The 21421-nt window shown below is 43.9% G+C and overlaps 1 protein-coding gene across 2 annotated transcripts in view; it reads left to right on the top strand.

Moving 5' to 3' along the window:
• Window positions 1-1396: 1396 nt before the first annotated feature.
• Window positions 1397-21421, top strand: part of FAM47E (family with sequence similarity 47 member E) — a 36833-nt gene continuing 16808 nt past the window's right edge. Inside the window, exons 1-5 of one of the 2 annotated variants that reach the window (XM_058722233.1) lie at window positions 1397-1625; window positions 6185-6554; window positions 9109-9248; window positions 14833-14983; window positions 17706-17888. In XM_058722233.1, coding sequence (XP_058578216.1) covers window positions 1552-1625; window positions 6185-6554; window positions 9109-9248; window positions 14833-14983; window positions 17706-17888 — 918 coding nt within the window. In that variant the 5' untranslated portion in view covers window positions 1397-1551. The remainder of the gene's footprint in view (window positions 1626-6184; window positions 6555-9108; window positions 9249-14832; window positions 14984-17705; window positions 17889-21421) is intronic. The other variant, XM_058722234.1, reaches the window with a different exon arrangement.

The following is a 21421-nucleotide window of genomic DNA, read 5'->3' as shown; positions in this document are numbered from 1 at the left end:
AACAAAACAGAAACCCCTCCAGATTCACCTGGATGGGGAAGATGGTCTTTGAGACTTTAGCCCCCCATCTGCCCACACTCCCCACACTGCTGGCTTCATGAATAAAGCAACCTTTCCTTCCTACCACCACTTGTCTCTGAATGTGGACTTTCCAGCTTCAGGCAGCCATACATGAGTTCGGACCTGGTTCTGTCCGGTAACACTAGCATCAAGCAGAGCAACTTTGATTACTACCCAGATACTGAACAGATTTCCAAAGGTGAAGCTAATATATTCCCAGAGAGTTGGAAGATGAGAAGACGCATCTTTAAATGACTACGAAAATTATCCCACGGTAACAGAAACATGTTAAATACAATTTAACATTTGGGGACAGGAGCATGTTTTGCTGCTACTTCCTCTGGAAGCAATGTTTAATATTTACTACTCAGAAGTAGTAAGAGAACTTAACAAAGCCAAACACACAGCCTCATGCTATCCACACTTACATGGGCAACTTCCTGCCAGGCGCAACAGGATGGTAACTTCACCATCGCAAGTGGATCCAGGCAGAAGAATCAAATAACACAAGAGCTGGAAGGGATTCTCATAACCAGCTGGTGACTAGACAGGAGTACTCAGTCCTCAGTTTATGAAGGCAGTGAAGCTCAGGGATTTGCAAAACCTCCAAGAAAACATTCCATGCTAAAAGGCTTTCCCACTGTCAGCAATCAGTCTATCGCCTTCCTTCCCTTTCCACTCTTTTTCTATTGCTATTGATGAGGGAAACAAAGGCAAGAGAAATGTAGCTTAAATTAAATCTCCTTACAGCTTGCAGCCCACTGATAGCCACCTGAAACAGGCAGGGTGTGACCTTCCTCAAGGAACTCCTGGCAGCCTTAGTGCCTAGTGTTTATGTTGTATTAAAGACTAACCTTATCTTAACAGCAGCTAGCCCTTCAAGGCCCTGAAAGCCCTGCTCCCAAAATTCCTTAGAAACTTAATTTATCTCTATCTCCCTCCCTCCACAAACTTTAAAAGTATATAATCAGTCACTCCCCACAATCCCAGTGCAGTTCTTTCTGCCCACGGGTCCTGTGCCCATGCTATAATAAAATCACCTTTCTGCACCAAAAACGTCTCAAGAATTCTTTCCTAGCCCTTTGCTCACGGACCCCACTTCAAATTTCATCACTATGTCTCCAGCTGCCTTCTTCCTTTCCTTCAACAAACCCTTTTTGAAAAATGGGCATGGCCCAGCCTACGGTAAATTTCAGTGGGAAGAAGATGCCTTCCCAACAGATTAAAACACTTTTAAACCAAAGACCTGATCCTTTTCTCTTGCCTCCCCCCCCACCCCCCACCACGGTCCACCGCCTCAGGCATTGGAGAATCGGGTGCGACGTGGGGGCTGGGCAGCGCGCTCCCGGGGGAAACCGGGGTGCGCCAGGGGGCGCCTGGGCCATCCGGCGCTAATCTGGCCAGCGCACAGCCAGGCGGTCTCCTAGCGACCGGAGTGGCTGGAAATACACACCACGAAGGCCCGGCTGTCGTCGCGGAGCCAGGGACATCATGGACGACCACAAGCGGCTGTGTGGGCCCGGGGCGCCAACCCGCGTGCCAGTGGGCAGGGACTGCGGGCCCCGGTAAGCGCGCCCCGCCCAGGCGAGGCGCACCCCACTGGTGCCGCGAGGGGGCGCCTGCACCCCGTGCTTGCTGGGGGTAGGGGCGGCGGTAGCGGGGGCGGGGCGGCAAATGGCCAAGGAGGGCTCTGCTGGGCGTGCTGCTCGTCTTTTCTCCACAAGGTCCTAGGCACCTAAATGATTATCATGTGAGATAATAAACGCTTGATGCTCCTGTCGCAAAGCACACTTTTTTTCTGTTTTGCTCCCAACCTCCCAGGGGATGTAGATTGACATGGCCATTCCGGATGGGAAACTGATGGCCACAGAGTCCTCTGCGGAGACCGGCTTAGTTTACCACCCACCCTTCTGCGGGTTAGCCAATTGGATCTGGAGCCTTTGGCCACCCACCTTGTGACTGAGCCTGTGCTTGGGGGCGGGATGGGGGGGGGGGGAGTGCCTCACATACTGGGGCGGTCTGCTGCCATTTTGAATGGATGGTGTCACAGCCACAGGGCAGGAACCCAAGACTTTTTGACTTTGCGGATTCCTTGAGCTATTTATGAGAATGGAATTCGGCTCTCTCGGAGGCAGCCCGGTATGGTAGTTGATTCCAAAGTCTAGAATCAGAAAGGCTGGAGTCGAAGGTCAGTTCTCTTCTTGTTTGCCTAGCGACCTTAGACAAGTTACTTGCTGCTTCTGGGCTCAGTTTGCTTAACTGTAAAATGGGAACAACAAAATGAATCACCTTTATATGATCGTCGTGAGGATTAACTGCTATGTCACATGTAAAGCAGTTACTGACATAGAGTGTGTACCGTATGCATTTTAGCAATTATCAACCCTTTGGGAATCTTTTTTCCCACATTTTCAAAGTTTTTGTACTGAAATAATTATAGACGCACAAGAAGTTGCAAAAATAGCACAGAGGTCCCATGCACCCCTCCCCCAGCTGCTTCCAGGGGTACCATCTTACACAACTGTATTTCATTACCAAAGCAGGAAACGGGGCATTGGCACAATATATTAGGCTATAGGCCTTACTTGGATTTCATCAGCTTTTGCTTGCAGTTGTGTGTGTACTTCTATAAAATTTTGTCATATGTATTCACCAAGATACAAAAGTATTTCCTCACCACGAGGGAACTACTTCTTGCAACCCCTTTATCAGCACTCCTTTTCCCACCCCCAACCTTTAGCAACCACAATTGTTCTTCATTTCTGTAACTCTGTTCTTTTGAGGATGTTAGACAAGTAGAGTAATACAGTGTAACACCTTTTGAGATGGGCTTTTTTTCCGTCAGCATAAGGCTGCTAACAGGACACTGTGTATCAGCGGGTTGTTCATTTTTATTGCTCGTATGGTTGTATGACTGTTTATTTGTTTCACCTATTGAAGGACATTCAGGTGCTTCTAGCTTTTGGCTGTTGCTGTCAACATTTGTGTTCAGGTTTTTGTACAAACATAAGTTGTCATTTCTTTAGGATAAATGCCCAATACTCTTTTGCAATTTTTTTAATATTTTATTTTTGAGAGAGAAAGAGAGCAAGCAGGGTGTGTGGAGGGGGGGGGGGTACTGGGGCAGGGCAGAGAGAGACACACACACAGAATCCGAAGCAGGATCCAGGCTCTGACGTGTCAGCACAGAGCCCAACGCGGGGCTTGAACTCACAGACCGCGAGATCATGACCTGAGCCGAAAGTCCGATGCTTAACCAACTGAGCCACCCAGGCACCCCATCTCTTTTGCAGTTCTTAAAAATGGAGATATCTATGGAGCATATGCTAGTAACTCTGAAAATAGTCAATGTTTAGGGAAAAAAAACGTTTTCAGTTTTACTTTCTGGGTCAAGTTTTTTTCATAAACTTAACAAAATGCAGAGCCACGTTTCTTAGCTACAAGAGGCAAAACAGAGTGGTAGGAAGCTCTCGTGCTGCACTGGTTTCCTGTTAGCCTCTCAGAACTCAGTTTCTTCATTTAGAAGGGAGGAAGTAGCCTGGATTTCCTTCAGGTTCTGCCAGATCCGACATGCTATGAGGTTTGAGCTGGCTGCCATACTATCCCCGTTTGGAGTTGTAGAACTGTTCTTTAGCAAAAATACCAGGCACCAGATTTGATTGTGTGAAGTGCTTGGATGTTTGAGTTAGTTGTAAATGTATGGAACATAAACTCTGTAAAGATATCTAATATTAAGAAAGTTACTTGCTAGTAGGTCATGCCGTATGGGTCAGCAAATTGCAAGGTTTGATGTAATTTCAACACCCCCACCACTTAGCTATTTGAGAATGATTTATTCGTTTCAAAGAGCAACTTTTCGTAGCCTTTCATTCTAGATCTGCACAGTAGAACTGGTTTAAGCCCAAACGCACGCACATGCAGCAAGCAAGAAGTTTCTAGGACTCACAAGAAAAGAAGAGGGCTCAAGCTGGAACCTCCTTTTTTTTGAGAGATAGAGGCTAGCATAAGCCTGGGAGGAGCAGAGGGAGACAATGGAGAGAGAGAATCTCAAGGAGGCTGCACACTCAGTGCAGAGCATGACCTGGGCTTGATCCCACAACCGCAAGATCGTGACCTGAGCCGGAAATCAAGAGGCAGATGTGTAAGGGAGTGAGCCATCTGGTGCCCCGAGCTGAATGCTCTTAAAAATGCTTTGAGCCTGTAAGGATGAGTGTAAAAGGAGTAGATTAGGTGTAATGAGCCATTACAGATGAAAGGGGTCTGGAGGTGGAAGAGGCTTCAGAGAAAGACAGCAATAATATAGAAGTATCTGACTAGGGCAGGGTAATGTATTAAGATAATGAGTGACCTGTCTGTAAGTCCTGACTTAGGCAATGTCTGGGAGTGTTAGATTGTCCAGGAACTGGTCTCATTTTTCTTCTGTCAACCTCTTCCATCTCATCTCTATGTCCTAACAGCTCAGTGCAAACAGGGACCTGGTGGGTAAGGAGATTGACTGAAACAGACTGGGTATAATAAAGCAGTAGGGAGAGACTGTGAATAAGAGGGTGTAGGACTCATCTATAGAAGGTACCCCTGTGCCAATTGCAGCTCCATGGAAAAGTGGACCCAGTGTCCCCAGAGAGCCTGATTTTTATTCTAGATTATTCATGTGAACTTTTTTTATATGTCAGACGCTCTAGCGATGTGGCTAAATACCTTTCTCTGGAGTCACACTACCTGGATTAAAATCCCACCTCTAGGACTTATTACTGTGGGATCTTTCACAAGTGTTTGTTTTGTTTTTAAACTTCTTTGTGCCGCAATTTCCTTAATATGTGGAAATAGTACATGGTACCCACTTCATTGGATTGTTATGAGATTTAAATAAGTTAATACATGTAAAGCACTAGAACATGCCTGTTATAGAAAAGTCCTTGATGTGTGTTAACCATTATAATTCTTATTCAAACAGAAAAGGGACCAAATGACAGGTTTGTAGGCCCCCCATGCAGCCCATGGACTGCCAATTTGCAACCTTTGACCCTCTGAGTTTAGGAGGTTAACTGAGGCCCACAGAGGTTCAATGATGTGCCAAGGTCATTCGGCTAGTTAGTTGTCACTGGGGTCCAGGTTCTTGCCACTGCGGCACTGTGGTCCTTTAAAGGACAAGAAAAAGTCGCCAGAGTAGCTGCAGCTTGTAAGTGTCCTTCACAAGGAGAGTGGATAGATGAACCATGGTGGCAGCAGGTTGGTAATAAAGAATTAGATTTACATGGACGGGCCTTTATAATATGGTGCCTGCCAAACGAGTAAGAAATAGAATAGTACCATTTATGTAAATTAAGAATACATGCGTGTAAAAAGACAACACAGATATCATAAGGAACATACAAGCAAAAGGGTTTGTTTTATTATTTATTTATTTAAAAAATATGTTTAAGTGTTTAATTTTGAGAGACAGAGACAGAGTGCAAGCAGGGGAGGGGCAGAGAGAAAGGGAGATACAGAATCCGAAACAGGCTCCAGGCTCCGAGCTGTCAGCATAGAGCCCAATGCGGGCTCCAACCACGAACCATGAGATCATGACCTGAGCCAAAGTCAGACGTTTAACCAACTGAGCCACCCACGTTCCCCAAAAGGGTTTGTCTTAAATCTGTGAGAGTGGTTTGCCTGTGCAGGGAGAGCAATGAGAATGGGATGTGGGATAACACGGACTCAAGGAAACAGGGGAGGAGCCTTGCACAGACCAGTGATAATGTGCCCTGAGGCAGGAGTCTGCTTCATTGGACCCTCTCCACAGAACCCTTCCTCCCCTATCTCACCTCCTCAAGAAAGGTGGAGGCCGGGGGCACCTGGGTGGCTCGGTTGGTTGTGCCTGACTTTGGCTCAGGTCATGATCTCACAATTCATGAGTTTGATGAGCCCTGCATGGGGCTCGCTGCTGTCAGCGTAGAGCCTGCTTCAGATCTTCCCGTGTCCTTCTCTCTCTGTCTCTCCCCTGCTCACATGCTCTCTCTCAAAAATGAATAAACATTTTTTAAAAAAAGAAAAAAGAAATAAAAGAAAGGTGGAGGTCAGCCTCCTTCCAACCTGTATCCAACCTCCGTTCCCACCCCTATCCCTGTGGTGTGTTTTCATCCAGGTACAAAGAGAATCTACCTTCCAAGTGTTACAGAAAGCACAAGCACAGGCCAACGTGCCCCACCTCCCTGAACAGCCTGCGATGGATATTTGTGAAGAAGGGACTGGATGACTTCAGGAAAGGCTGCCCACCTTGTGAGGGTCTGATCACTCGGGGTCCTCAGGAGGCCTTTCTCCCCCAGATTCATCCCACAGCTCCTCGACCTGCCCCAAAGAAGAGGCAGCACAGGCGGCCCAAGGAAGCAGCCTCGTTTTCCAAGCTCTCGCCAGCCCAGCAGGCACAGAAGGCCTTCCTGGCGGATGTTCAAGCCCAGCTGACCCCGCACCCCTTGGCTCTCTACCCGAATCTGGGGGAAGACATGCCTGTTGAGGTGACCTCCTGACCTAGGGGTGTGGGAGGGCCTTGAAAATAATTCTCCTGGGGCGCCTGGGTGGCGCAGTCGGTTAAGCGTCCGACTTCAGCCAGGTCACGATCTCGCGGTCCGTGAGTTCGAGCCCCGCGTCAGGCTCTGGGCTGATGGCTCGGAGCCTGGAGCCTGTTTCCGATTCTGTGTCTCCCTCTCTCTCTGCCCCTCCCCCGTTCATGCTCTGTCTCTCTCTGTCCCAAAAATAAATAAAAAAAAAATGTTGAAAAAAAAAAATTTAAAAAAAAAAAAAAAAAAAAAAAGAAAATAATTCTCCTTAGTTGCCTGGGAGTTCTCTCGAGGGGGTGACATGTTTATGTAGGGAAGAGGACGATGAACACCCCCGGGGGTGAGAGTTTTCCTGGGGGCAGGAGCAGCCCTCCTTTCTCTGCTCCCAGCAACATACTCACCACTCCCTTTGCTTCCTGTGAGGCCAACTTATGCTTCCTGTGAAGCCAACCAGAAACATTTGACTTCTTTTCCCTTAACGTTCTACCAGCCTACTTTTGCTTGGGATATTTTGGAGGGAGAAACCAAGGGGGGAATTGTCCAGTCTTGCTTCTGTGACTCTAGCCTGGGGTTGAGGGGGCAGCTCCATTATGTCACCAGTGTCCTGGGCTGCTTTTGATTCCAAGCTCCACAATCCTTAACGTATGTCTCTTGTTCCTGGATCTCAGGATGGCTTCCACACCTCCAGGCATCAAGTCTGTCTTTCAAACAAGAAGGGGGAATGGGGCAAAGGTTAACTAGACAAATAATAACTTTCCTAGTAAACATCTCATTCATCTGACCACTTCTAGCTTCTAGGGAGTCTAGAAAATTGAGTTTCTTGGTTGGCGCATTGCAGTGTTGAACAAAACCTAGAACACGGTTCTGTTAGATTTCAGAAAAAAGGCAGAATGGATATCGGGCAGGGAATAGCAGTGCCTGCTACCCCACCCCCACCCGTAGAGTCTGTTCCCTAGGTCAGTCAGCATGGCAATTGTTCAGAAAAGTAAACTGAGTCTGGGTGGCTCAGTCAGTTGAGCGTTGGACTCGATTTTGGCTCAGGTCATGATCCCAGGGTCCAGCAATTAAGCCAGGCCTCCACGCTGGGTGTGGAGCCTGCATGAGGTTCTCTTTCTCTCTCTCAAAATATAATGAAAGAAAGAAAGAAAGAAAGAAAGAAAGAAAGAAAGAAAGAAAGAAAGAAAGAAAGAAAGAAAAGGAAGGAAGGAAGGAAGGAAGGAAGAAAGAAAGAAAGAAAGAAAGAAAGAAAGAAAGAAAGAAAGAAAGAAAGAAAAAGAAAGAAAGAAAAGGAAGGAAGGAAGGAAGGAAGGAAGGAAGAAAGAAAGAAAGAAAGAAAGAAAGAAAAGAAGGAAAACTTCTCTGCTAAGCCCTCTGATGGCCCTTTCTTAAAGTCCTTGCTATTGTCCAAAACGCCCTGCACAGCCTGCTCTCTGCCCCACCCCTGCTCTGTTCCTCCTCCAACCTCACCACCTACTCCTCTGCTCTCACCCTGCTCCAGCCACTCTGGCCTCCTGGCTGCTCTGTGAACATAGCCAGCATGCTGGTTCAGATCTCTCTTCCGTGCCCGGGACACCTGCCCCCACATATCTGTCTGGCTCACTCCTTTGCTTCCCTCAGATCTTTGCTCACGTGTCTCATGAAATAACACTTCCTGTACTCTCATTCTCTATCCCTTACTGTGATCTGTTTTTCATCACAGCACTTGTCACCACTGGGCTCCTCACTGGAATAAAATCTCTGCAAGGGCAGGGACTTTATTCCACCAATACCTGGCGTTCAGTCAATATTTGTGCATAATGAATGAGTGAATGGATAAACAAATGATTCGTGTCAGGGAAGTTTACAGAAAGGACAACTAGAACTTCTCATCAATTGTTTTCCACTTGGGGCTTTTCTCCACTGTCTCCTGCAAGCCAGAGCTTTGGAGCCTGTGACAAACAGATAATTTCCACATCCTTGCAGACGGTGCGTAGGATTGTGGCCCCTATTTCCATGTCTGACCTCCCCAACTGGGTGTGTTGGCTTCTTTCTGAGGCAGGATCTCTTCCTGTGGTATTATGACGGCCACGAGCAGCTCTAGATTGAAATGCTACCAAGAACACCTCTTTTTATATGCATGCTTCCAGCAAAATCCCATAGCCCAGTTCCCGTGAGTAAACTTTGGATTATGTGCTTGTTCCTAAACCAGTCACTGTGGTCTTGCTTGACCTGACCTGCCTGTGGAGTGAGGCTGGGGTCCAAAGAAAAATCTAGATACTGTTATTTATAGGAGGAAGAATTGAAGCCCGGACATCAAAAACTACAGAAGCCCTCTAGAGGCACTGCCTAATGTCTAGGCGGTGGATGCTTACCCCAGCGCCCGGCACGGTTCCTGCACAGAAACTGATGAAGGGCATAACCGGCTGGAAAAGCAAAGCAGAGGGGCATGCTGTTGGTCTGGTCCATTTTAGAATCAAGGAGCCTTATTTTTCAGCACATTTTTCTTCTCTTCAAGGCTGTTTTCTGTTTGTAGCTCTTATTAAAGGTGCTGGAAGTGCTGGATCCCGTCAGGAAACTGGAGGACACCTGGGCTTATTGTCAGGGCATCAGGAAAAGAACAAAGGAACCGGCAAAACTTTTAAAAAAACATTCTACTGAAATCCACCCGGGACTGTAAGTATTGTCCTTACCCCCTTGCTCTTTCCTGTCACCTGATGAAACCCTCGAGGACTGACCTTCTCAAAGCCCCTCATCTTTGGAATAATTGTGAGAAGCAAAATAACTAAGTTCCCAAGGAGAAAGGAGAGGAGCCTTGGGTCCTATTCTTAGTGTTTACTTCATAAATGGATGTGAATTATCCAGCAATACAACATGGGTGTGTGTATATGACTGTAGAAGAGCTGTTTGGGAAGGGGGAAACTGCAGAAAACCGGATTCATTGGCCCACAGTGGCTCTTTGAATCATCTATGGCAAAAGCCCTTTTATTCAATACGATTGGGACTAGTAGTTTGTAGGGCAGGAAAAAAAAACCTAAAAAAACTAAAAACTTCTTAAAAAAGATGATGCTTAAATACTTTCAACACATTCTATTTTACCCTCAAACATACCTGTGCATTCACTTGTTTAATTTTCACAGCAACCTTCCTTTGTATCACACTCTTCTATTCCCAGGTCATGTAATATTTAACCTAAAATGTTAATGCCGTGGTAAATATGCTTGACAAAAATAGATTTGGGATACCAATTCGCCTTGTGACTTTAAATGATATCACTGGTGGGCCCTCGGGAGAACTGGAGAGCAGCCTACCCACAGACCCTAGACCACTCACAGAAAACCCAGGCCCATGGCCACGAAGAGCTTTTATTAAATTATACATGTTTGCTAAAGTGACGCACAAGGTGACAGGAGCCCCACCGTTCTGGCTGCTGAGTGTACCCCCTGGCAAAACCGGGGAGACTGGGCACACTCTGTCTTTCTTCCACTAGGAAGCGAGATGGCCCATGGGAAACGCAGCTCCCTTTCCTGAAGGGAGCCCCACCCTGGCCAGTCCCTGCTGGGGTCCCCATGGGACAGTCCACCTGTTACTGGATTTCACTCACAAGTCCTTTTGAACCTAGATCCATGTGCTCCAACATGGCCACTGTCAGTAGTAAAGGTCATATTTTAGCTTCCATCTTTGCCCTTTGTATTATTTTGCTCAGAACCTGGCTGAGGAAGAGAGAGGAGTGTTCTAAGTAGGGCTGCCCTTGGAGACTTTAACAGTGTGGGTTGGTGTGGCCCTAGGAGCATCTTTTGAGTTAATGGATCTTCAGTGAATTATTAGCTGGTTTTCTTTATGCAAAATAACAATAACAACAACAACAACAAACCACAGTACTACTGGGCACCTAGGGACAATGCTAGGTTCTGAGGACCTAGTGGTGAACAGGCTAGGACCCTGTCCTCACGGTGATGGCAGTGTGCTGTGGAAGGGAGCACGAGTACAGACAGAAGGTATGAATCTTAGTTCACAAAGCCATGTGTTTACAAAAAACCACTTTCCTTTTTCTATTTATATCATCTCATCCCACTGAGTAGCAAACTTTCAATCATGGTCATTACTTACACTATAAGAAAGTGGGATAGGTCCCCAATAATCGCAGGATGGATCTTTAACTTCTTTCTGGTCTTTGGGACTCATTCTTCTGTCTAGTCTTGCCATTTGTGGTACACTCTGTCCACCCACCCGTGTCTTCCTGCGTCACCTGTCACATCTAACATGACTGCTGCAACGAGCTTGGGGTTCTGCACAGTGCGGGCTGTGCCTTTAACTGCAGGCAGTTTCCCTGGTCAACCCTGAAGAAATCTCCAGGGCAAGAAATGAAAAACAAATGGGTAATCTACTTGAAAAGAGAGAAGGTAAAAGTATAGAGGAAATGAACAAAACTAATATCTTAATAAATCATCATCATAAAATGAATGTATAAGTATGTAATGGCAAGTTTTTCTGTCAGCATACTCTTAGCATATTCTGTTAGCATATTCTTGTACAGTGGCTGCTGTACAAAGTAACACGAATTGGGAGTGCCTGGGTGGCTCAGTCGGTTACGTGTCCAACTCTTGATTTCAGCTCAGGTCATGATCCCAGGGTCGTGGGATCCTCTCTGAGCATGGAGCCTGCTTAAGATTCTCTCTCTCTCTCTCTCTCTCTCTCTCTCTCTCTCTCTCCCTATGCCCTCTCTCTCCCTCTGCCCCTCTCCCACTTGTGCTCTTTCTCTCTAAAAATATCCCCCTCCCCCCAAAAAAACCCCAAAGTGACACAAATTTAGTGGTTTAAAGCAACAGAAATTTATTATCTCACAGTTTTGGGGGGCCAGAAGTCCAAAATCAGCATTACTGTGCTAAAATCAAAGTATCAGCAGGCCATGTTCCTTCCAGAGGCTCTAGGGGAGAATCCATTCCTTGCTTCTTCAAGCTTCTGGTGGCTATTGGTATTCCATGGCCGTGGCCACATCACTCCAGTCTTCAAGGTCAACATCTTCAAGTCTCTCTCTGCTCTGTCTTCACATCCCCTTCTCCTCTGTGTGTGTGTGTCAAACCTCCCTCTGCCTTCCTCTTACAAGGACACTAGTGATGGCATTTAGGGCCCACCCAGGTAATCCAGGATAATCTTACCATCTCAAGCTCCTTAAATTAGTTGTATCTATATAGATGGTTTCTCCAAGTAAAGTACAACGATTAGTACCTGATCTCTTTCAGGGCCGTTATCAGCCTACCATAGCATGAGTTAATATCTCCCATTTCAAAACAACTCTCATTGAGCACAGACTCTCCTTTCCCTTACAGCAAACTCTTTGAAAAAGGTGCCCATACTTACTTCCTCTTCTTTCTTTAACTCATCAGCACTGCAATGGGTCTGCCCTTGGTCAAGGTCACCATTGACCTCTGTGTCACCTCATCACTTCTCTGTGATCATCATGCTTGATGTGTCAGTAGCAGTTGACAAAATTGATGATGTCCTCTTTCTTGAAAGAGTTTTTTTCACTTAGCCTCTTGAATACACCCTTTCTTATTTCTCCTCCTACTTCAATGACCCTCTCCCCAACCTTCTTTTGCTGGTCCCTTCTCATCTTCCTTTTAATATTAAATGCATCAGTCTCTGACATCTTTTCTGTATGTTTACTCACACCTAAGTGACCTCATCCAATCCCTCTTTATATGGATGTTCAACATTTGTCCTTGGGTGTGTAATTGGCATCTCAAACTCAATGAGTCAAAACCGAACTCTTGATTTCTTCCCCAGAACTACTCACCCTTCCGTCTTCTCCTGATCAGTAAATGGCAATGCCCTTCTTCCAGTTACTTTTGAAACAATAGTTGCGACCTGCCAACAAACCCTCATGGCTTTCCTTTTGAAATATATCTGGACTCTCAGCTACAGTACTACTGTCACTGTATTCCAAGATACCATCAGCTCTTGCCTGGATGATTGAAATAGTTTCTAGCTAGTCTCATGGCTTCCGGAGTTACCCCCACTCCCTGCCCCAGTCTATTTTTCACACAGTTAAAATGATTCTTTCAGCATCATTCCTGTGCTCAAACTTCTCCAGTTAAGGTACAGCATAGGGAATGGAGTCAATGGTATTGTAATAGCATTGCACGGTGACAGCTGAGGTGAGCACAGCATAACATACAGACATGTCAAATCACCGTGTTGTGTACTTGAAACTAATAAGACATTATGTATCAACTGTACTTCAATTTAAAAAAATTTACTGCAGGATATATATGATGACAACAAATGCTATGTTTTTGTTTGCCTGATTAACAAAAATTCTCCAGTTGCTTACTCGTTCAGATTAAAACCCAGAGTCCTACAGTTGCCTTTAAGATCCCTATGATCAGGCCCCCTGTGACCTCTCAGGCCTCACTGTCTGCTACTCTGTCCTTTAATCCTGCCCCTCCAACCACACTGGCCTCTTTGCTGTTCCTCATCCACACTTAGCATGCTCATTCCTTGGAGCCTTTGCACCCGCTTTTCTTTTCTGCCTGGTGTCTGCATAGTTTGATATCTGCATGGCTTGATTAATTTCTTCTTTTGGGTCTCTGTTCAACTATCACTTTGGTAGCAAGGATTTCTCTGTACAAATTAAAAGCCCCCGTCCTCACTCTCCATCACCTGGCATATGTTTACCTCTTTCCTATCTGTCTATCCCTAATCAATTGCAAATTATGTGAGGACAGGGCCTAAGCTTTATTTACAGCTAAATTCTAATGCCTAAGACAGTGCCTAGTACATAGTTGGTGTTTAGTAAATACTTGTTGAATGAGTGGATGGATGAATTAATATTTAAGTGCTGTGAAAAGAAGGTACATGTTGCCAGGAATGAAATGTGGGTTCTGGGGAAAGCCTATGTGAATGCTTTCCTGAGGAAGGGACATGTGTGTTGAAACATAAGGGGGGGATGAGGAAATGCAGAAGGCGTTGCAGTCAGATGGTACAACGTGTACAAAGGGTCCGTGGCTGAAGGCAGCATGATGAATTCATGCAACTGAGAGAAGGCCACTACGGCTGGAGCTCAGAGAGTGAGGGAGGATGGCACAATTCCAGAAGAATCTGGAGATACAGGCAAGGACCAGGCCATGAAGAGCCTTGGAAACTGAGTTAAGACTTAGGTCTTCATTGGAAGAGTCACAAGAAGCTACTGAACACAAAAACTTGTACCTGAATGTTCAGAGCAGCACCATGCCCAATAGTCCAAAGGAGCAGCAACTCGGGTGCCCATCAACTGATGATAGATAAACAAAATGAGGTCTAACAATGGAATCTTAGCCATAAAAAGGGATAAAGTCCTGATACATGTCATAGCATGTACACACCTTGAAATGTTATGCTAAGTGAAAGAAACCAGACACAAAATACCATATAGTATAAGGTTCTATTCAGATAAATTGTCCAGAATAGGCAAACCCTTAGAGGTGGAATGTAGATTTCTGGTTTTCAGGAGCAGAGAGAATGGGGGAAATTAAGAATGACTGTCAATGCTTACAAGCTTCTTTCTGGGGTGATGAAGATGTTCCAGAATGAGATCATGGTATCGGTGGCATAACTTTGTAAATATATGAAAGCCACTGAATTGTATATTTTGAAATGGTAAGTATTATGGTATGGGAATTATAACTCAATTTAAAAAAAGAAGCTATCGAGAGGTTTAATTGAGGGTGAAGGGTAGCAGCATTTGATACGGCCAGATTTATATTTTGAAATGACTGTTTTAGCTGCAGTGCAGAGATGAATTAGCGGTTGGGGGTTCGGGCCCCAAGAGAAGATCAGGGACACCAGTGAGGAGCACTGCAACAGTCCAGAGAAAGAGACAGAGTTAAAACCTACGAGATTTATTAATGGGCTGGATTTTAGGGACAAGAGAGAGAGAAGTCAAGGATATCTCCTGGCTTTGGCTGTCTCCAAGCACAGTAATTTGGGCTTTTACCTGGCACATGTCTTAATAAATGGCACTCATAGTTTCAAAAAATCAACTTATAATGGTAAAATGCTGCATACATTTTAATTATTATAACTAATCATGATATATTTGCCTTTATGATACTGATAATGAGGATGTGGTTTTTGGAAAATTAACGTAGACCTAGTGAGCTTGTGAGAGACTGTTTGAAATGCTTGCATTATCATCTTCTTCCCTCAAGATAGTGTTTGAAATCTATTTGGATTCATGGTGTCTCATGTTGCGATTCTTTGGTGATCTCACTGTCCTTAGTCCCAAGAAGACTCCTGGGTCGCATCCAGGTCAATGGCTTTTTAAAGAAAAGAAGCCAAGTGAAACGGATTTGCTACACCAAGATGGTCCTCTTCTTCATGAAAATGTACGCAAAGGAGTTAGTGACTTCTGCAACTGGGCTACTTCTTTTGTAAGTTAGTAGTAGGATTTACAACCTACTTTTATTTTTTTTTTAATTTTTTAATGTTTATTTTTGAGACGGAGAGAGACAGAGCATGAACGGGGGAGGGTCAGAGAGAGAGGGAGACACAGAATCCGAAACAGGCTCCAGGCTCCGAGCTGTCAGCACAGAGCCCGACACAGGGCTCGACTCACGTACTATGAGATCATGACTTGAGCTGAAGTCAGATGCTCAACCGACTGAGCCACCCAGGCGCCCATCAACCTACTGTTATTTTTTAAGTTTATTTATTTTGAGAGAGAGAGAGAGAGAGAGAGAGAGCTTGAGTCTGGGAGGCGCAGAAAGAGAAGGAGAGAGAATCCCAAGCAGGCTCTACACTGGCAGCATGGAGCCCGATGCAGGGCTTAAACTCACCAACCCATGAGATCATGACCTGAGCCAAAATCATGAGTCTGATGCTTAACAGCCTGAGACACCCAGGCACCTGGTTACAGCCTACTTTTTAAAGTCAAGCTCACAGGACGTCTGGGTGGCTCAGTTAGTTAAGTGTCTGACTTCGGCTCAGATCATGATCTCCCGATTCGTGAGTTTGAGCCCCGCGTCGGGCTCTGTGCTGACAGCTCAGAGCCTGGAACCTGCTTCAGATTCTGTGTTCCGTCTCTCTCTGCCCCTCTGTCGCTTGCTGTCTGTCTCTCAAAAATAAACATTAAAGTCAAGCTCGGAGTTACTATTACTAAAAAACAGTGTTCACATATGATAAATAATCCAAGTCATAAAGGAATCTTTATGAATCTGTCACCATTTATAATAGAAATGTGTCCTGTAGATGATGTTTCTGGAAAGTTTGCAAACTTGCAGCCTATTCAAATGTTTATTGTTTATATGTCACATTGCTGTTGTTTCTTTTTAGTGGCTCTCTTTCTTTGCCATCTTTATTGAGATATAACTGACATATAACATTATGTAAGTTTAAGGTGTACAATGTGATAATTTTACACACACACACACACACACACACACACATATTGCAAAATGATTGCCACAATAGGGTTAGTTAACACATCCATCACCTCATATAATTACCTTTTTTTGAGTGCAGTGAGAACATTTCAGATCTTCTCTCTTGGTAACTTTCAAGCCTAAATACAATATTGTTAATTATAGTCACCACGCTGTAACTTAGATTCCCAGAACTACTCATCTTATAACTGAAAGTTTGTATACTTTGGCTAATAACTATTCATTTCCCCTACTCTGTTGTTTCATATCTTTATTTTCTATTTCAATGTCTTTCTTTCTTTCTGTCCTTCACTCCTTCTTCAACTCGTTTTTCTGTTATATTTAAGTACTTGGGCAGTTATGCTTAACTACAACCTTCACAAAAGGTATTTCTGACATAAATGGATTTTTGACTTAGTTATTAAAGTCTTTTCTTTCCCTCCTTCTAAGAACCTACTTATTTGGTTGTGTTCCTGAGTCCCTGTAGATATAGATTCCTTAGGTTTTTACTGGATTTAAGACCTTCTAGGATTTGCAATCTTCCTTCCCTTTTTTACAACATTAATCAGTTTTAGTCAGTGTATTATTTAGGACTATTTCATTGGCAGGTGACTGAAATATAGTTCAGACTGGATTAAGGTAGAAAGGGAACCATCCAGGGAGTTTCAGGTATAGCTGGATCTAGGTGCTAAAACGTTGTTAGGCGTTCTCTCTGTCTCTTGGCTGCTCTCCTCTATCTGAATCCATTTATCTGATTTCAGTTTCAGGTGTACAACATAATGATTTGCCAGTTCTATACGTTTGGCTATGTTCATCACAAGTGTAGTTACCATCTGTCACCATAAAATGCTACTACAATACTATTGATTATATTCCTATATTGTACCTTTTATCCCCATGACTTATTCCTTCCATAACTAGAAAGCTGTACTTCCCAGTCCCCTTCACCCATTTCGCCTATTCCCCCACACCCTCCCTCTGACAACCACCAATTTGTTCTCTATTTATGGGTCACTTTCTGTTTTCTCGTTTGTTTGTTCATTTGTGTTGCTTTTTAGATTCCACACATAGGTGAAATCATATGTCTTTCTCTGTTTGTCTCAATTCATTTGGCACAATACCTTCTGGATCCACTGATGTTGTCACCAATGGCAAGATCTCATTCTTTTTTATGGCTGAGTACTATTTCAGTGTGTGTGTGTGTGTGTATCACATCTTCTTTATGCACTCAGAAGTCTGCTTATGATTAAACCGACTGAATTTTTCTCAGCTCAGGGACTCATGCTGGCTGGTGCTAAGTTGTCTCTTTTTTTTATTTATTTAAAAAAAAAATTTTTTTTAACGTTTATTTATTTTTGAGACAGAGAGAGACAGAGCATGAACGGGGGAGGGTCAGAGAGAGGGAGACACAGAATCTGAAACAGACCCAGGCTCTGAGCTGTCAGCACAGAGCCCGACGCAGGGCTCGAACTCACGGACCGTGAGATCATGACCTGAGCTGAAGTCGGCCGCTTAACCGACCAAGCCACCCAGGCGCCCCCTAAGTTGTCTCTTAATGCACTGACAAAGCCCTCCGGAGCCCCAGAAGTTCTTGTCTCTGGTAAATGCTGACTGAGCATTTTCTACCCCTCTTCCAAGCTACCTCTTCTTTAGCCATAGTCAAATGCCTCCCTTAGATTAAAGAAGAATTTCACCATTTGTCCTTGATTCATGCAATGTGATATTCTTCCAGGGAAGTTCAAACATTGATGAAGAGTTCATCCTGAAACAGTTTGACATTGACTACTGGAGCAAACCGAGCCATGATGTGCTCCACACAGTGAGACTCAACCAGGTTCCTCTGGAGCTAAAGAAACTGCGGGAGCCACAATTTTTCCAGAAACTAGACTATGAGCAGAAACACCGGAAACTGCAGGTAATTGCCAATGAGGAGAAGTCTAAAAATCAAGAAAACTCAGTTGAATTAAAACCTTAAATGTTCTTGATTTCTGGTACTTCAGCAGGGCATTGGCTTTTTTGAGTAGGATTCTTGAATTTTTTTTTTTTTTTGGTGTTTAATAAATATTTGTTAAATCAATGAATATTTAATATATATAATAAAGCCATTTATACAAACAAGGCATGCCATTCAGCATTATTGTTAATAACTGAATAATCATTGTTATTTCTATGTGTTTATAGGTTGACATCCTTTCTCTTGTTGTGTTTTATATGTTGAAATCCTAACAATTGATGGGAATATATATGAATGTTTATTAATCCAAGAGTTGAATGCTGCCATTAATGATCATGAAAGTTGTTTATTCTGTGTAAAGAATTCTTGAATTTTGGGGAGAGTCTTAATGACCACAAACCATTACTCTTAACCATATGTTTGCCTGATTATTAACAAATGGCTCAGTTCTTCAATACCTCTTGCCCGAGAAGATAGAAGGAAACAGAGGAGAAAAAACATTCTGTGTTCCTAAGGGAAGAAGTATGGACTCAAGTTCTTTTCTAGTTTTCTACACAATGTACAGCTGCAAATACATATACACACGTATCAAATTGTATCAGTGCAACAACAGATTTAAGTACCTAAGTGGTGGTGGGGGTGGTGGTGAGAGTGGAGAAGCTCCTTTCTCTGAAAGTGAAAAAGAATATATTATCTCCAATTTCCCGCTGTCTTTTACATGTAATCTTTGAAGCTATATTTCTAACGTATAAACATATTAACTTTGTCCTTTGTATTTGAATACAGTCAGCTGATCTGTTTTTACAAAGGTGATGTTTTCCATCCTTGGTTCTGTTGTATAAGGTTTATGAAAACTATGCATTCCAGCACTAATATCAGCACTTTAAATTTCCCATTTCCCCCTCATATTTCTATTTTTTTTTTTTTTTGAGAGAGAGAGAGAGAAAGGGAGAGATAGAGAGCATGAGCACAAACAGGAGAGGGGCAGAGAGAGAGAGAGAGAGAGAGAATCCTAAGCAGTCCAAAGCACTGACAGTGTGGAGTCAGATGAGGAGCTTGAACTCATGAACCATGAGATCATGACCTGAGCCAGAACCAAGAGCTGGACACTTAACCAACTGCGCCACCCAGGCACCCCCACCCCCACCCCAACCTCATCTTTCTAAAAGGTAAAATGCAAAGTGATGCTGGACAAGCAAATCATGTCCATCACACCTGAGGTCTGAACCACAGCTTGTCCTGAATCTGTGCTGAATCAAATTGCTCAATTCCCTGTATGTACAATAGTTGCACAACCACGGCTCTATAAACTGTGGTGGTTATTGCCAAAATTGAACTTTTGACTGGCAGACAGAGGGTCACTATGTAAAAGTTCAAATACGTTTCCATATGGTATCACTTTCCTTCCGCCTGGAGGGCCTCCTTTAACACTGCTTCCAGTGTCGATCTGCTGGTGATTGAATCCTTCAGCTTTTGTATGTCTGAAAATATCCTTATTCTGCCTTCCTTCTGAAAGATGTTTTTGCGGGTATAGAATGCTCGGTTCACAGTTTTTTATTTTTATTTTTATTTTTTGGTACCTTAAAGATGGTGTTCTGCTGTCTTGGTTGTATTGTTTCTGGTGAGAAACCTGATGCCCTCCTTGTCTTTGTTTTTCTGGATGTGTGTTCTGTGGCGACTTTAAAGATGTTCTCTTTGCCACTGGTGGTGGGTGATGTGATTATTATATACACCTTGGTATATATTTCTTGTGCTTGGGGTTTGTTGACCTCTTTGATCCATGGGTTTATAGTTTTCATCAAATTTGGAGACATCTTGACCATTATTCCTTCAAACATTTTTTTGTCTCAGCCCCTCCCCTGCCCTCTCCAAAGACTCCAATTACGTGTAATTACGCTGCATGGAGTGGTCTCCCAACTCAGCTGCTCTGTGAAGCTTTTCTTTTTCTGTTCAGTTTTGATTCTTCTTTTTCTCTGTTGCTACTGCTGTCTTTAAATGTTCTAATCTGTTCTTTCTGCAATGTCTAATCAGCCGCTGATCCTGTGTAGTGTGTTTTTCATCTCATACATTATAATTTTCATTTCAAGAAATTTGACTTGAGTGTTTAAAAAACCATTTCCACGTCTCTCCTTAATCTTACACATGAGGAATGCAGTTATAATAACTGTTTTTGATCTTGTCTGCCACTTCTAACATCTGCATCAGTTCTATGTGAGTTGCCATGAATTGATTTATCTCTTCGTTGTGGATCATGTTTTCTTGCCTCTCTGTATGCCTGGTGATTTTTTAGTAGATGCCAGACATTGTGGATTTTACCTTATTTGGGCAGGGTATTTTTATTATAAACTTGAGTTTTGCTCTGGGATGTGGTTAAAGTTATTTGGAAAAGTTTGATCCTTTTGGGTCTTGGCTTTTAAAATTTGTTAGGAAGGGTTGAAGTGATGTTCAGTCCGTAGCTAATTCTCTACAATTGCGGGAAGACCCTTCAGTCTCTTCTACCCAGCGTCCTGTGAATCTTTAGGTTTCTCAGAAGGGAACAGGCCAGGGAACGGTCCCTGGCTCTGTGTACATGTCAGGCACTGTTTCTTCTAATCCTTTTGGTTGGTTCTGTCCCTGTGCTCAGGTCGTTTCCTCCCCTACATGTGCTGAGGGAGACCCTCTACAAACGTCTGGAGTTCCCTCTCTATGCAGTTCTCACATTCTGTTCCTCTGCTGCAAAATGTAACTGCCTTGGTCTGGACTCTCAATTCTGTCTCCTCAACTCTGAGCGTCTGTCTGTGCGGTGGCCTGGAAAGTCTCTCAACACAGTGAGCTGGGACAATTGTGGGACTTACCTTGTTTGTTTCTTGTCTGTCAGGGATCCCTGTCCTTGCTCTTTGAGGTCTAGTGTCTTATAAGCTTTTACATTTATATTCATATTTATTCCTGTTTTCTGGTAGTAGCACGTGGAGGGGTAAATCTGGTCCCTCTCCCAGAAGTGGAAATCCCCATGTTTTTGTTTTTTTTTTTTTTTTACCCCACATACTCTCAGGCCTGTTACACTCCTCTTTGGTCTTTAAAACTCTGAGCTTTCCCACTACCTTACTTTTGCTCACAGTATTCTCTGTCTGAAGTGCCCCTCTTTCACGTCCACTTTCTTATATCTTCCTTTAGACACAGGTCGTATGCCAGCTTTTCTATGGAGATTTTTCAGGTTGACATTACTTTATTCTTACTTCTGATCTCTCACAGCAGTCTGTGCCTCTATTCTGCATCTCCTTTTCCCCCGGATGTTAATCCACCCATTTGTCTGTACAGTCCTTCAACAAACATTTCTGAGTATCCACTGCCATGTGCCGAGAAGTGCTGGGGACAAACGAAGCTGACATGAAGGCCTGTTTCCTGCACTTAAGGAGCTTACAGCTTAGTTGGGTCAACAGGCAAATGATGAACTGTCATGGCATACGGTCATGGTTCATAGAAGACATGGGAAGAAGTAATCAATTTCACCAAGC

This window comes from Neofelis nebulosa, chromosome 3 (assembly GCF_028018385.1).
Source record: "Neofelis nebulosa isolate mNeoNeb1 chromosome 3, mNeoNeb1.pri, whole genome shotgun sequence".
NCBI classification, from domain to species: Eukaryota; Metazoa; Chordata; class Mammalia; order Carnivora; family Felidae; genus Neofelis; species Neofelis nebulosa.
Note: the sequence above shows the minus strand (reverse complement) of the source record. Positions and strands in the feature narration are given on the sequence as shown.